At 52.4% G+C, this 16,208-nt stretch overlaps 3 protein-coding genes across 3 annotated transcripts; 2 read left to right on the top strand and 1 right to left on the bottom strand.

Moving 5' to 3' along the window:
- Positions 1-1,399: 1,399 nt before the first annotated feature.
- On the top strand, positions 1,400-5,172 carry EV422DRAFT_567451 (uncharacterized protein; the record flags this gene model as incomplete). The annotated part of the gene is made up of 11 exons (XM_053072536.1): positions 1,400-2,300; positions 2,365-2,385; positions 2,445-2,618; positions 2,680-2,775; positions 2,842-3,059; positions 3,128-3,260; positions 3,322-3,608; positions 3,678-3,941; positions 4,012-4,449; positions 4,520-4,703; positions 4,775-5,172. The coding sequence occupies 11 exons, from the start codon at positions 1,400-1,402 to the stop codon at positions 5,170-5,172; spliced, it is 3,114 nt and encodes a 1,037-aa protein (XP_052925760.1).
- A 3,602-nt stretch (positions 5,173-8,774) lies between these two features.
- EV422DRAFT_54543 (uncharacterized protein) lies at positions 8,775-14,746 on the top strand. Its single transcript, XM_053071460.1, has 4 exons — positions 8,775-10,156; positions 10,227-11,517; positions 11,590-14,363; positions 14,448-14,746. Exons 1-4 carry the CDS (start codon positions 8,954-8,956, stop codon positions 14,655-14,657), a joined length of 5,478 nt encoding a protein of 1,825 aa, XP_052925759.1. The 5' UTR covers positions 8,775-8,953; the 3' UTR covers positions 14,658-14,746.
- A 427-nt stretch (positions 14,747-15,173) lies between these two features.
- On the bottom strand, positions 15,174-16,202 carry EV422DRAFT_496074 (small GTPase superfamily; the record flags this gene model as incomplete). Its single annotated transcript, XM_053067848.1, has 5 exons — positions 15,174-15,212; positions 15,282-15,470; positions 15,553-15,692; positions 15,770-15,896; positions 16,146-16,202. The coding sequence occupies 5 exons, from the start codon at positions 16,200-16,202 to the stop codon at positions 15,174-15,176; spliced, it is 552 nt and encodes a 183-aa protein (XP_052925758.1).
- Between the last annotated feature and the right edge of the window lie 6 nt (positions 16,203-16,208).

Raw genomic sequence — 16,208 nt, 5'->3', positions numbered from 1 at the left:
TCTTTGATGTCCTCCCTTCTCAACGGATGCGATTCCACCGAGTTCTTCGAACCGTACGTGTTTGTACAGCGACGACGCTTAGAAGGCGGCGGATGAATACGTCTTCGGGGTTTCAAGTAAGGGCAGGAGGTCAATGCATCTCCGGATGTTGGCCTAAGCAGGGGAGTTATCCTCTCTGTGCCTGCTGCGTCGAGGTTTCGGGGCAGCGGGTGCTTTAGGACGCAGCATGACGATGCCTGCTCTTCGCATCATGTCGTGGAGGGTTGGCTGACTCGAGGACCTTCGAGTCGCAGTGGAGGGCGGAATCTCAAGTTCATCTCTTGCGACATTAGACTGTCGACCCGCTGGGCGTAGGCTTGTCGGGTCGATTCGTGGAAAGAATTGGGAGATCAATAGTTGTGGCATTTTGTTTCTATGTTTGTGAGAAGTTGTTGATTCCTTGGACAACATACTGGGGGGGAACATGACCAGAACTCCCGAGGTCAAATAAACTGCTTACGCGAGATGATGTCTTTTTGTGTAGGTCCAATCCGAATTGAAACCAGGCTAGTGCGCATATATGCAGGGCTTGAGGAAAACAAACGAGCAGCATCGATAGAGAGACTCCAATCCTGCCCGCGATTTGTTCTCCTGTTCCCAAAGGCGTCAGCATGAGATCTCCCAAGCTATGGTCAGTAGGTTCCAATGCATGGATGGAGACTTGACAGCAGCCGACAGCGGAGTCCCAGGGTTAAAAATGTCCGAAGTGCTGACGTAATACATTCCGGGTATAACGCATTCTCGCAGCAAAGTGACTTCCCACTCCAATTCTTGCTCGCTGAGTTTGCCTATACATATATAGACGTTCGGATTCCCACGAACATCGCAGCTGCTTATCCGAAGCTTCAAGCAGTTTCCATAGCGTCAAATTACATGCTCTGAAACGCCTTGGGTGAATAACCGCTGTCCTGCTCACAGTCGACACTTTATTAATCGTAGAACCCCCAACATGGCTTTTGACGACGGCGAGGCCTTCGGCGAGGACTTTGGTGCTTCTGAGCGCAGGCACTCTACCAGACCCAAAACTGCGCCAAGAAGATTTATAGATGACCAGCGGAAAGCGGAAGAGGCAAACGCTTTGCGCGAGCGCAGAAGCTCCCACCCATCTTCTGGGAAAAGGGACGGTGAGGTGAAGACAACCCGCTACGGCCGGTCTGTGCGCACCCCAAGCTACTATGACGAAAGGGCACACTCGGCTGAAGATGAAAGTGTATCTTACGATGAAAGTGCAGAGCTGAGAAATCCCAGATCCTCCGACCATGTAGTACGAACATCTACACGGCGGAGCTCCAGAAGTCACCCCTATCCGCCTCAAACCCCTGCGCCCGCAAAAAGTCATGGGCGAGCCACGCGGAACTCCATGTCAACAGAGTTTGCCGCAGTAACCGCGGAGAGGACGTCTCTAGCCGAATCGCCAACGGAACCTCGTGCTCTTAATGGGCATGATGGGGACGACGAAGATGAACAAGACAACAGCGCCGACTTCCGCCGCTCTTCTCGGCGACTCTCATTTGCAAGGCGCGACGCTGAGTCCGGGGCTACCGATATGCCACCTCTAACAGGCGGATCGACCAATCGCATCCTTCGGAAGCGGAAGCTACCCGCCGATGACAGGCACCCTGATGATTTAATGACGACCGCGGAACTTGATATTGGAGAAGGCGAAAGTTCGCGATACGCGTTCCGTCAACGGAAACCTGTGGACTATGGGGGCAGGCGGCGTAACGATGAGATCGATATCAACATGACCGAAACCAGCGGAGGGCGCCCCAGCAGAAACCGCCAGGCTGTTGACTACAATGAGGGCCGCGTTTTCAAAATGCTGCTGGACCAAATGGATATACGTGAAGGACATCCTCGTCACTCGACAGATGGTGGAAGACCATGGGGTTCTCCCAACAACATAGCGAGGCCACGCAAAATTCCGATGGCAACAACGGGAGGAGGCCCCACCTACGATTCAGATGATGAGGGCGACATGGGGAAACCCATGCTACAATACGCGCGATGCACCGCTCTCCTCAAGGAACTACCCGAAGTCACGCAAGGATACTACAAAGATCGCTTACAGACGCATTTAGAAAACAACGACTTCCCCGCTTCTCTCCCGTTCACAGAGAACCGAGTCACTTTCGATATGATTGGGGGTCACGAAGAACACGTCAAGACAATTCAAGAGATGATCAAGATTGCGCTCCTATACCCTGAGTTGGCACGAAATGCGGATCCTATCAAAGGTGTCATGTTTTATGGACCACCAGGTAGATATGACGATATGGTTGAGAAGGGGAAGACGTACCTGTTCTAACCGAAGCTCCTTTATAGGAAACGGGAAAACACTGATGGGTATGTTACGCGCTGGCGTGAATTATTTGTGGGAGAAGCATGCTGACTTGCACATCTAGCGCGAGCCATCGCTTCGAGCTGTTCGAGTTTCCAGGTCCCAGTGTCCTTCTTCGAGTGCCAAGCGGCCGACGTCCACTCGAAGTGGTTTGGCGAGTCAGAGAAGCACTTGAAGAAGCTGTTTGATCAAGCTAAGGCAAATGAGCCAGCTATCATCTTCTTTGACGAGGTTGACGGTAAGTTGCAGTACTTCGTCGACGGCATTTATAGCATGGCACTGACTTTGCGATTGCACAGGCATGGTACCGGCTCGATCATCCGGGGAGAACGCGACGCCTCACAACTCGGTGGTCACATCGTTGCTGACGCTAATGGACGGCCTTGAAGATAGAGGTGAGTTGGGTTTAATCGAAAGCATCCGATGATGGAAGTGTTCAACTCGTTTTACTGGAAACACAGGCCGTGTCATCGTTATCGGAGCTACAAATCGATTGGACACCTTGGATCCAGCATTACTCCGTCCTGGCCGGTTCGATAGACGTCTGCAGTTCAAGCGGCCAAATCGGGGCGCGCGACAAAAGATCATCGACATCAGAACGCAGCATTTCCAGCTCGAGCAGGGTCTGAAGGAACGGGTTGCGAGTGCAACCGATGGATATAGTGGCGCGGACTTGAAGGTTTGCATATGCTATAAGCGTTTTGAAGCCAGGACCCTGAGCTGACCGGTTTCTTCTTTTTCCTGCAGTCTTTATGCAACGACGCATACTTCAAAGCTCTGCGAAGGACATATCCCCAAATATATACCGCTCCTCAGAAGCTGCATGTTGATCCGGCGCTCGTCAAGGTCACACAACGCGATTTTGATCAAGCCCTCAGAGGTACGTCAGCACGTTCCTCGAATGTCCAGGGTATTGGGTACTAAAAGTTTTCGTAATGCAGATGTGAAGCCAAGCGGTAGCATTGGCGATGCAAACGGCCCGCCACCATCGTCCCGTGCTCAAGTGCTGGTCTCTGACATGTGGGATGGTGTCCTTCGCCGGTTGCGGGTGATCCATACGGCTCTCAGTCGACGATCAGCTGGTACTGCATTCTCCACCATACAACCACGCGTCATGGTTGCTGGGCCGCCTAATATTGGACAGATGGAAATCTCGTCCATGGCAATGGGTCAATTGATGGAGTGGGGCTTCAGGGTGCAAATTATCCAGAATGTCCTGGATTCCGAGGTACGTGAGATATCAAAATGCCCGTTGGAAGCCACGGGCGGCTGACACACTTCTTAGCATCACAGTCAGAGTATCACCTCGGCGATTTATGCATTAAGAGACGAAGCACTCCCTTGCATTGTCCTACAGAACTTTGATTCCTGGTCGGCGGAATCGATCACCTTTCTGCATGATCAACTACGCATCGCAAGCCATTCCATTCTCGTGTTTGCGACCTGGGAGTCGACGAGCGAGATCAGCGACCAAATTAAGGAATTCATGAATGGTACCGAAGACGATATCAATGCGTTGTTTGGATTCCGGGCAATATTCGAGATGAGTGTTCCCACGGAGGTATGAGAGCCTCATGAGAAGCGTTAGCTCCTGACTCCAAAATCTCCAACATCCGCTGAATCTCCTCCAGGAAAAGCGCGCGTTCTTCTTCGAACCGTTACTAGAGTCCATAGCAACACTACCAGACTCCGCGCAAACAGCCATCCCACCAACAGCTCTAGCCATCCTTCCATTAGCCGAAGGCCCACCCCTCCCCGTGCTCACCAACATCCAAAAAAAGAATATGGAAGCCAAATGTTGGAACGTGCTGCAAGACTTAAAACAACGGCTGAGATTGTTCCACAAGGATATCGGCAAGACCAAGTATCGCGTCTTCTGTCACCCGGTGGATGAGTCGCGGTACTCGGACTATAGGGAGGTGGTTACTGAACCGATGGATATGGGGGAGATGATGACGAAACTCGATGCGGACCAATATGAGACTCCGGAAGATTGGCTTAAGGACATTGAGCAGATATGGAAGAATGCGTCGGAGTATAATTATCCCCGATCTGAGATTGTACACAAGGTACGGCTAATTATCATCACTGGGGAGGGGCTAGGGCATAGGGAGAAAGAAGCTAACTCGGGGTTTGCAGGCACATGAACTTCGCGACGACGCTCATGCATTCGTGCAAAGCATCCCTAGCACGTATCGCCTGAATTACTTACAAGCGGCGCTGTGGAGGAAGGTTGAAGGCGCGAAAGAGGTTGTGCCACCAGTTAGCGAGGCGGCGGGGACGGTATCGAATGGCACACAATCCAATGGCACAGAATCCAATAGTAGGAACGGCCATTGTATCTGTTGTGCTCTCTTTCTGTACGGAAATCTCACACGTACGTTGGTTTTGTAGGAACATTCTTCAAACCTTCATCGGCACATAAGCGGCGGCGGCTCTCTCTATCCTCAGATTCAGAACGCACCGCAGCGAGCACAAACCCTCCATCAACCACGGAACCAGCCATTACGCAGAACTCGAGCACATCCGGATCTCCCGGGCACAACACCTCCTCCCACATGGAGATAGCCGAATCACAAGACTTGACCCTTCCCCACCGTCCGCAACGAGAAGTCGCGCAACTAGGCGGAGACCTGGCAAAATTGCGGACGGACTTGCTGTCGTTGACGAACGGGATGAATGTGCGGAATCTGGAAGTGCTGTATCATGTTTTGGAAGGTGAGATTGATGCGCTGGAGATGGAGACAGATCGGAAGGTTGTTTTGCAGGTTGGTTATGGTGTTCAATTGTAAGATTGGTGGTTTGAGCTTGCTCTAACGACCGTTTCTCATCCTTGCAGGCGGTGGAGGAGAAACTGAGCTTATTGCGAGGATGGGGTCAGCCATAGTACCACCAGTATCATCAGGGGCTTACTAGCATCGCCCTCACCATACAACATATTTTGGGAAACGGATCAACGAATTGCGGCCATATATACCCCATGAAAGACTGCTTTGCAGATCGAGAGCCGTCAGATGCGTACAGTAGATTATGTACATGAGCTAGAGTTCCATCCGGCCGGCATGTCATCAAAGTGCGCAACATCCTCGAAAGCGAAAGGTTTTGCTGCCATACGATCTTTGCCCCAATCCGTGGGAGCACCCTGTAGTAACAGATAAAGTAATGAAGATGGGAAAGAAAGGACTACTGATCCTATTGGCCTCAGCAATCCTATAGCGGATAGCTCCCAGGTAAACATCACCTCCCAGCAATACGGAAAGAAACGCAATCACCGTTGATTAAGGATACAGTACGTGTGCCATCTAGAAGCAGGTGGTGCAGAACTTCCCTGCGTTCATTGAGGATTGTGATGTCCAGCGCAAGCTCAAGCACCGCAAAATACTATCCTCAATAGTGGTGTAAGATTCTGTCTCGAGGGTCCCATCGGCCATTGCATCTCTTCGTTACTATGCAGCGACAACTTGAGACAACTGAAGCGTAGGCGAGGCAGCCACAAATACCGGCTCTGATGGCAAGGGCCGTCTCCCCGAGGCAGAACCTCTCATCTCTTCACATGTGCACGATCGCCCCCGGGCACATCACGCCGTCCAAAGACGTCTGGAGTCGAATCGGAAACTAACAGCACACTACACATGGCTAATCGTTTTGAAATGTTGGGACTCATCGGAGCGCGAATCATCTCATTCGCCAAAGCGTCGAGATCACTTCCTATAAGAGCCCCTTGGTAAACCTTGGTCTTGAATGCGACGGACCGCTATGGGTCCTGGCAATCCGACCCTATTAAGGAAGGGACGACTGTGGCTTGCATTCGATGCTTTTGGATTTTCAAAAATGGCTGCAGCTACGGGCCCCTTTTTATAGGCGGGAGGAAACGACGAATGTGGCGTGGGTGGCTTGGGGAAAATCACGTGAGCCCATGACAGCTGTGCTGTCAGTTCCGACTGACAGCGGGAATACTGCTTAGTTGCAAGTGGAAGGCGGTTGGTATATAATGAGATCCCGACCACCGCTGCGACCAGATGAAGGCGACGAGTGAGACTTCGTCCTTTCCACTGCGTGCAGGGACTCGTCAAATTCCCAACGAGGGCAAAGCTCCGATATTACCGCATCAGATGCAAAGGAGTGGCCGTTGTGGGTCCATCCGGCAAGATCGCTGTCGAGGTGCAGCCCAACGTGTAGCTTTGAATGCATGGCGCCCGACAAGCCATGTCGAGCAGAGCTGGCAGTAATCAACACCGCATTCACGGATGTTCTCTCCTTTTCCGGTTCCTGCCAGGAGGGCCGTGGTATACCTTCAAATGGCGAGCGGCATCAGTGAGATCTCCGACAGTCACGTTGCAGCGTTCTTGATCTACGACGATACCGCACTTCATGGGAGGCCCGGTCAAGGACCCCGCCGTCCTCATCGTCACGCGGCAGATTTCGCCCTCCATCGCCTTTAAACCCTTCTGCCACTGGGGCCGCGGGGGGGCCACGATGCGGTCAATCATTTTCCTGGGATCTGCCTTGTCACCGCTGTTGACATAGTCGGCCAACGCAAGGCGGAGATCTGTCTCGTCGTCTTTCACCATCATCTTCAGCACCCCTTGGCCTGGGCGGGGATGACCGCTCCCTTATCGCAGGCGACGTATGCCATCCGACAGAGAAACGCCACCTTGAGCTCCCTAACGTAGGGGCGGGTCCTGGACTTCTGTGAAGACCCAACGTCTTCCATTTCGTCGCAGCGGCACCGCTTCTTCTTCAACGCCTGCTTCATCGATGGACAAATTGAGCTGCAACGGAACAATTGCTTCGTCTTGGAGCACGCCTTTCTTACCAGTGGCTCCTCTACCTTCGGGCCTTGGCATTTCCCTTGCTTCACCGCCACCGTTGCCGTTTGCTGCTCACTATGATGTGTGATAGCCTACAACAGACTGCCGACATGGGCAACCTCGTAATCCGTTACTTGCCCCTCCATTCACCGGCATCACATCCAGGTCTCCAAATGTGTCTCTTGCCCATGGCGCCGACGAGGGCAGGGGCCACAGTGGGTTGGCCTCATGACTTGTACCCCTCCGCCCGCATAAGCTAGTTGCGCGGCCCAGACGGTAGACTCGATGACATCCCGGCTCGCCGGTGAGCGTCAAGTTGGGCCAGATGTGCTGTACAGATGGTTGGCGTACTTGCCCGGCGTTGTAAAAGCCTTCCCGCAGACTTCCCCCTTGAGAGCACGAGAGCGCGCCCGGTGTGCCCAGGTGCACTACGATCCAGCCGTGTCTCCGGACGCCCAAGTACCGCTGCAGAAGCTATCTCTTGACCCAGCTGTGAATATGTTTCAAACAGGCATCCGATCGCGGAGGCACTCTCTCACAGCCACCGACCAGATATTTCCCATCAAGCACTTGAGCATTCCTCGATCATGACCAGCCAAGAAGCCAAGAAGCCCATCAATATCTTGTCCATTGATTCCGATTCGTTCTCCAAGACCTTGCCGCGCGTCTTGTAGTTCCTCCCTCGGTGACCAGCTTGTCGTTTCCCAGCTTATCTGCCAATCTTAGAGGTTGCTTGGCCTGTCGCTCGTCACTGTCCACCGCAGCCCTCGTATAGGAACGCTCTCCGTCGCGAATGTCAGCAATACTGTGCGCTTTGAGATTGCTAATATGATTTTTGGATTCCAAAAACTCTTTCGCCCAATGAACTGCATGAATTTCACTGGTCGCTATCTAAATGATCTACAAAACACTTCCCGTGCTATGCCCTAATCTCCCCTAGTATATCAATAGTTCCTTCACCTCGTCTCGCCCTACTTTCGTTGGGAATCGATCCTATCAGACAGATCAAGATTTGTTGAATACTTCCGTCCTCCACCACCAATCAGACTCCCTTCCCATGATTTCTTGTACTTACACTCTTACGTCCCAGGCCGGTCTGTCGCTACCAGCATTCTCCTTTATCAGAGCCGCCAAGTCTGATAGTTTCTTCTTGTCTTCCGGTGAGTTAAAGTGGCTTGCACGGCCTGACTCTCTCAGTCTCTGATAATTCGAGAAGGGCAATGAGAGATACATCAGCCATTCACAAAGGAAAGCTGTTCTCTCCGCAAACGATTTGAAGGACACACCTGTGCCATGTCTTCGTTAGAAGGAACGGTAGCCTTCATTATGAGATATCCCGCTCCTATTATTGTGCCGCCATAAACAACGGACTTCACCGTGAAAGTAAGGAGATCTTTGACCATTTTCACAGTCGATGTGGGTGGCGAAGAAGCGTTGCGCTGAGTCGAAATATTCGTTGTGGTAGGGGTTCAACGTGGTACCTTTTCAATCGCAATTTCAAGCACAATTGCGAAGATCGTGAGGTAAAGCGAGTTCCCAGAGACCAAACGCTGGACCCGACGCTGGACCAGACGCGACGATTTTCAAGTTCCTTTTGACAAGGATGAAATCTCCTGAGACTCTGCCAGCGTTCGTGTTTGCCTTTGGCTGTAGCAGAGGCAGAGGAGGTTAGCTCCTACTGGAAAGGACTACAAAACGAGTTGACGTTCACATAACCCCTCCCGGAATTGCACGTTCTTGAAGAGCGTTGGGTCTTGTTGCGATGGACGACCTTCAGAGTTTGCGGCGAAAATTGCAGCATAGGCTCCGTGGCTTGCAGAGTTCGACAGTGATCTCAATTACGGCGGCGATATCCGAGAGACCCACTCAGCTGAGTGATAAACACTCTCCGATTCAACTCTTATGGCAAGGTCTGCTACACGAAAGTGAAGGGAACTCGGCTTTTCTAGCAGCAAGATGTGGGGAAGCGATTCTCTCCCTTGTTCAAAACGGGATATTGGACTGGCACGAAGCCATAAACCAGGTCGTTGGGCAGATATCGACGGTACCCTCGCAGTCATTGGCCTATGCGGTGCGGTTAGTGTCGGAGCTGCTGTCGTTACACGTTCAACTCCAGGAAAGACAGCGGAAAGCGACGCCAACCTTTGCATACGCCACTCCTTTTGGTGTAAAAACTCGCAGAGCACATCCGCTCGTTCCTCTAGTGATTGCGCGGCCGGAGGTTTGGCCAGATTTGATCGTCGAGTTGCGGAGAATGCTCAATGTCGCAGGAGACGGGACGATTGTGCACCGAATGCTGGAGCCGTTCATCCGATACACGTGTCTGGAGGCGGCGATGTTGCCAGATGTGCTCATTGGGCAGTCGCAAGCAACTGTGCTAGCAGTGCTTTGTAGAGCCTCACCGGAACGAGCATGCGCAGGAGACTTGATTCGGATTTTGTGTGAGATCCTGGATGACCTGCCAATTGTCGGAAACGGCTGTATCACTACGCAGATCACGATCTTTGAAAACCTATCGCTCTTGTGCACGCAACCGTCGAGAACCGATACAGGATCGACGACGCCCGTAATCTATCGTCTGCTCAACTTTCTGCTGGATTGCGAAGCAAACGGAAGATCCTTGTCACTGCCCCTTTCCTATCTTCGTCTGATCATTCAAGATCGTAAACTGGACGGTGCAGTTCAGCTAAGCCTCTTCTCCGCCCTCTCTTTCTGCCTTTTTGGAGTTGCCGAATACAGTGACCAGGGAGGGGTGATCGTTCAGCTGATGCTACAAGTGATCCGAGTCATGGAGGTCGACAATTTCCAGATACAAGGGCCGCTGTCGGCAGCTGTCCTACCACTTCTTCAGGCATTGGCAGAGAGTTCTCACAACCAAATCAAGCGAAAAGCCTTCGACATTCTCACCATCTTAGAACGTGCAGTTCTGCGAAAGATGAACGATGGAGGGAGCAATGCGTTTGATGTATGTGAATTGCATGTACAAAACACTTTGCCTGTGTCAATATTATTCATGCGATGTGATTTCTTAGAAGAAATGGCTGGATGGGACTCCGGTCTCAGGCAAACTAGCAGTACTGCTGTCCGCTGTTGGTGCTCTGATGCGCATTCCGGAAACTTCAGATGAAGTCCCTGTTGTCTGCAGCTCAGACCTTTCGCTTCAGGCATACATTGCCGCAGCATCGACATTCCATGCGCACGAAGACAGAAGAATCAAAGCTTTCACGAAGCTTTCGAAGCTCTTCCCTGCATCTCCTTCCCTATGCATGTCGGCTCTCCCACTTCTGCTCTACAACTTGAAGAACGACCCATCTGCGCGTGTCCAAATGCATATCCTTCTGCGCGTTTTCCCCTCCTTAGTGGAGGCCAACGATGCATTCGTAACATCTCGCGTCCTCAACGTCGTGCAATCCTTCCTCGGTAACGGAAGTGACGTCGGAACTAGTCCCCTGGGCGGCATCGGCATCCGCATCTTGCTCGAAATCTGGAAGAGGCAGCCGAGGATTTGGCCCCAGCTAAAGGGACACCTGGTGACCTGGGTCAAACGGAGAAAACACGGACGCCCGATTCGTTGGGCTCAAAAGCAAACGTGGGCGGATGAGGTCGAGATGGAAGTGACAATCGCAGTCACAATAAGGGATGCCTGTCAAACGAGAGCCGCAAACTGTTGCCAGGATTTATTGCCGGTGCTGTTTTCTTTGCTGCAGTCGACTGACTTGCATCCGACAACTGCAGTCTATGCATTGCAAGCGACTAACATATGTGTTGAGGAGGATGTAGCAGATCCTCGAGCGGTCTGGAATGTGTTCATGCATCACTACGTCGGACAATCGGGCGCGGCTCTCCCGGCCGGAATTCTCGTGGAGATCTGCGCCTTTTATGCGTTGGTAGCGGCGAAAGACGATCAATCGGAAGCATACCTAACCTTCAAGCCCGAGATTATCGAGAAGTGTCTTATGCCACTGACGAAGCACGATACTTCGGACGTCCGTGAAGCGGCTTGGAAAGCCCTAGCCTCGTTTGCCCCCCCAGATCTATATCCGCTGCTACCTTCGCCCCGCGAGCTTGTGACCTCCATTGCTACCGACCCCAATCCCGTCAAATCAGCTGCTTTTCTGCTAGCAAGCTTAATCGAGCACGAATGCATCAACATGCGACGTGCTGTCTTCAAAGGATTAGCGGCTGTAGGAGGAGCTCGACTGGAAGGGACCCGAGAACGGGACGGTGCAGGGCAGACGAAAGACGTTTTGAAGGATATCGTTGCAGACGTTACCGGTGTTTGGGATGGTGGTAGGGCTCAGCCGGGCCTGAGGTCTGGATTGACAGGTGAGTCAGGATAGCCTTGCGCTGGTTATGTGGCGACAACGATGCTTACTCTTCTGTTTTGTCGAACTGAAGCATTCGGCTTGATGACGACTACTCCTTCCACAGCCTTGAGAAGGCATGAACCGAGCACCCGCAAAGGAGACCTCCCGCCGCTCAACCGCCTGAGCAGCGCACTCCGCGATTTCGCACTAGGTGACAACTCGATCCTCAGACTGGAAGCGATCCCTGCTTGGATAAAGTACTGGGATTCTGCGCTCGTCGCGATATTCAAGTTTCATGGGGATAGGCGTCAACGGGACGGTACTCCTTTGGGAGACTTGGAAGCGGAGAAGAAGGATCGGATCAAACATGTTGGAGAGACTTTTGTTGCGCTCGTGGCAGACCTACTGGATGTGCAGCTTGCCGAGTCGAGGGTTCCCTCTACAACGGTATCGATCCTCCTAGCTGCCGCTGGAGTTATTGTGGCAGCTGCAAGGCTAGGACTCTCAGAAGCGGCAGAGCAAGCTTCGCGTATGGTGGATATGCTGATTGTCAAGTATTTGAGCGGCGATACAGCTGCGGAAGTGAACGACGTACAGTGTGGGGACGACGTAGAGTTTGCTGCCAAGATATCGTTAGCACATCTGGCCAACACGTTCAGATCCAGAGATGAGACGCGAACGGAGCGGATTATTGCGGTATTCGAGCAAGGCGTGCGCGCCAAGAACGACGAACACGAATGGAGCCAGTTTGCATCCGCATATGGGCTGGCTGCCATGACGGGAACTAGCCAGATGAAAGTAGCGACCGCTAAGAATCTGTGCTACGAAGCAGGAAGCCCGATGACAATTCGAACCGGATTCTACATGGGATTGGCTTCGATCTTAGCGCAAATGTCCGAAGCAGATGACGAAGAGAAGGAGTCCGTTCAGCAGATGTTGCACGATTGTATCCTGCATCTAGCGCAATTCAAGGATGACCTCATCCCGGAAACGGAAGGAGCATCAGCGATAGAAGGAGCGGCCTGGTTGTTATCAGTGGCCGTCAAGAACCACTGGGTGGATGATGAAGATTCCGATAGAATCGTAGTGCTCCTACACCAATGCGTCCAGAAGGCAGCCGGCAAACGAAGTTTCGCTTCGAGCTACCCTCACGTGCTTGTATCTTACACGCGCGCGTTCCAAGCTCGGATTCGCGCGACTGATCCACAACTGGTCGAGGAACCGATTTCCAGTACTCTGAGTCTCCTAACTTCACCCGCGATGTCTGCTAACGCTCGTATTGCGAACACTTTGGCCGTCGTTCCTATGCTGGGCATGGACTGGAGTGTTGCTTCCCACGATACGCATGTAGATGCTGATCAAAGTGATTTACGCCGGACGGCGGATACACTGCGGACGCTAGTCATGGGACCGGAGCCCAAGATCGCGCGAGTGGCGGGGTGGGTGCTTGGACTGATCGTTTCGGAATGCCGGGTGGAAAACACCGATCGGAGAGAAGTTGTCGGTGCCGCGAGTGAAGTGCAAGCGAGCAAGAAGGATCCTGCGAACTTGAACAGACTGCATTCTGGGTCCAGTTACCTGAAAGGTGTATGGGATCTACTCGCGGGATCCCTCAACGTCAAATCGACGCCCGAGGGTATCCTCACCATGGTGCAAGTTCTCATCGAGGTGGATGTACCACTTCCGCCCGTCGATTGGACCCCGGTTCTAATCAAGCAAGTGCAAAATGCACAACCCAAGCAAGAGATGCAATCTCTTTGCTTGGATTTTGCCGCAAAGCACGCGTCGCCGACATCTGCGAGATCCTTGGTCGGCTTCTGTTTGTCTGCGATATCCGACGTTGTCGCTCGTGCGCGCGATGCATCCGATTTGGAGGCACATGCACTGCTTGCGACCGAAAAAGGCGTACCGAAATTGTTGGAGCTTGGAGGGCTATATCCTGATGAGGAGGATGCTGGGAAGGAGAACAGCACGAAGACCAGCCCTCCTTCTTCTGCACCGGTGGCGGGAAGCAAAGTCCTACAGATCTTTGAGAGCGCGATCCTAGCGGTTTTTAAGGAGACTCAGAAAGCTGAGCATCAGGATATTCAGCTTCAGTTGTCGAGAGCTATCTTGCCGCATTTCACAGCCACCACGGATGCGTCAAATGGCAACCAGGCAACAATACGCTCCGACCTTCTCCGGGTCCTGGTCCGCGCTCACGCCAACATTCCCTCATTGCCGTCTTCAGCCGATCAAATTCGTACAATCCGCTCCCTGGTCACATGCATCGCCAGCGACGTAGCTGCCCTCTCGTACCTGATTTCCACGTTCACCAGCCCACCCCCGACACACACTTTGGCCCGCCTCGCTGAACTCGCACCCGCGAACCCGCACATCCTTACGCATCTCTCCACTCACTTTTCCAGCTCATTCACATCCCCTCCCGCTCTCCTCATGCACAGCACCCGCACCGCCCTCCTTTCCCCAGACAACCCAAAACTGTGGAGCGCCGCCATCGACGCATTGTGCACGTGTGTTGAGAACATGACGCCCAGCCGGAGTGGGGACGGCTTGAACGCGCGGGCGAGATGGGTCGTCACTGTGATGGACGTCATTATTCTGCTGCTTGCTTCGGTGGGTGGCGATGCAGACGTTGCGGAGATAGGGATAGCCGTGGAGATGGCGTGGCAGCGTGCGGCGGCGGGGATTATTGTTGGGAGGGATGTGGAGGGTGAGGATGACGCTGCTGACGATAAGGATGTGATGAGCGTTGTGGTTGATGGCGGGGAGGGATGGTGGGAGGGAGCGAGATGCGAGATGGTGCTTGCGTTGCCGCGGATGCTCTCTAGGGATGGAGGAGTTGAAGACTCCACTAGAAAACAGGTATGTGCTCATTCATATGGCAGCCGTCTTCATATGTTGTCCGCATCTTGGTGGCTCATTTAATGCTCACAATGACCTGCGTAGATTATCAAACGTCTAATCCGTCTGCTGGAGTGTACGACCAGCGCCTCATCGCAGACGGCTGACCGACGAAGTAAAACCGGGCGTATCAGGATTTCGCCCACGTGCCGGGAGGCGGTGAAGCAGGTTCTGCAACGACTTCGGGGACTTGAGACTGGAAATGAAGAATCTGTGCAGTTGATTAGGAATGCGTGGGTTGAGATATGGGAGTGATAGACTAGCTGCTTTTGCGGAGCTTCATTACCGGTTCTTCGTTTCATCATCGGCGTAAAGTTAGGTTTTGACTCAGATAGGGACACGGGCTAACGCGATAGTTATTACGCGGGATATTCCACATATACCACTGGTATCACGAAACAAACAAAAGGAAAAGGTAACATAACAACGTAAGATGCGATATCCTAAGGAAACGAAGCCAGTCATTGCACAATCACCAACAGACTACGCAAAGGCACGTCTCTGGAGTCCTGGACGGTGGCCAGCGCGTCCTACATCGATCGTCTTTCCCACCCCAAAACACCCCAAGCAAAGCCCAATGTCGGGTATCTAGAGTAATTTGACAGTCACGCAGTACACACAACCCTCCAAAAGCATATGTGGGTGTCGTTCCGCCTTTGCTTTTGGAGAAGTAATGGTTTTGCGCGGTCGTTGAGAGAGAATCAGGTCAAAGGCCTTTTGGGTTGTTGGAGCTGATTCGGGTTGAACAGGAAGGTCGCGCGAGGATATCTCCTACAGGATGATGCATTTCTTTTTGTCTTTCTTCTTGTCCTGCGAATACAATTTTGCCAATCAGTTTGGATTTAGCCTTCACATCGACATGATACCCCAAGCCCGTACCTTGTCTGGCATACTCCGGTTGATCTGACGGACCAGGTCAAAAAACACTTCATCGACATTTATCTTCTTCCGTGCACTCGTTTCCAAGAATGTGCTGCTCCATTGGGACGCTAGACCGCCCCCTTGATCTCTTGATACCACTCTGTCGTCCTCCAAATCACATTTATTCCCTACTAGCACCATTGGAACCTGAAAATCCGTGGGAAACAACATTGAGCGGAAACCCAGCAGCTACGCGTGTGATGGCAGCCAGCGCAATTCCGTATCTCACCTTCTCGGTATCTTTCACTCGCAAGATTTGCTCCCGTAACTCGACTAGATCGCTGAAAGTGGCTTGCGATGTTATGCTGTATACGAGTATGAATCCCTGGCCGTTCTTCATGTAGAGATCACGCATCGCCGTGAATTGCTCTACGACGAAATTCATTCGCGACGCATCAGAAACATGGTGTATCATGGTGAGATTTTCGATGTGTGTCAGTACGTACCTGTTCCTGCCGTGTCAAGAATTTCCAACATGCACTGTTGCCCATCGACTTCGACTTGCTTCCGGTATGAGTCTTCGATTGTAGGATCATATTTCTCAACGAAGATGGATTGGACGAATTGCACTGTCTGTGAGCCACAGTAACAGAAGTCAGGAGGTCAGAGTAGGGGTTATGGGACGGTTTGGAGAACAACTTTTCCTGGTATAAGCTACGGGTGTCATCTCCGGGACCTCTCTGCAATAATGCCCGCAACCTAAGTTGCAAACACCTCGCTTCATCACCTATGCGGTGCTCTTGCCACGCATAATCCCGCAGAAGGAATCATCTTGTACACCCATCGTCCCCCAATCCCCGCGTCCATTTCCAGGCAACATACCAAAGCTGACTTTCCCACACCTCCGGATCCCAGCACAACAAGTTTGTATTCCCTCATCCTAGG

This window comes from Fimicolochytrium jonesii, assembly GCF_025526975.1.
Source record: "Fimicolochytrium jonesii strain JEL569 chromosome Unknown EV422scaffold_11, whole genome shotgun sequence".
Classification (NCBI taxonomy): Eukaryota; Fungi; Chytridiomycota; class Chytridiomycetes; order Spizellomycetales; family Powellomycetaceae; genus Fimicolochytrium; species Fimicolochytrium jonesii.
This window is presented reverse-complemented; position numbering and strand designations above follow the sequence as displayed.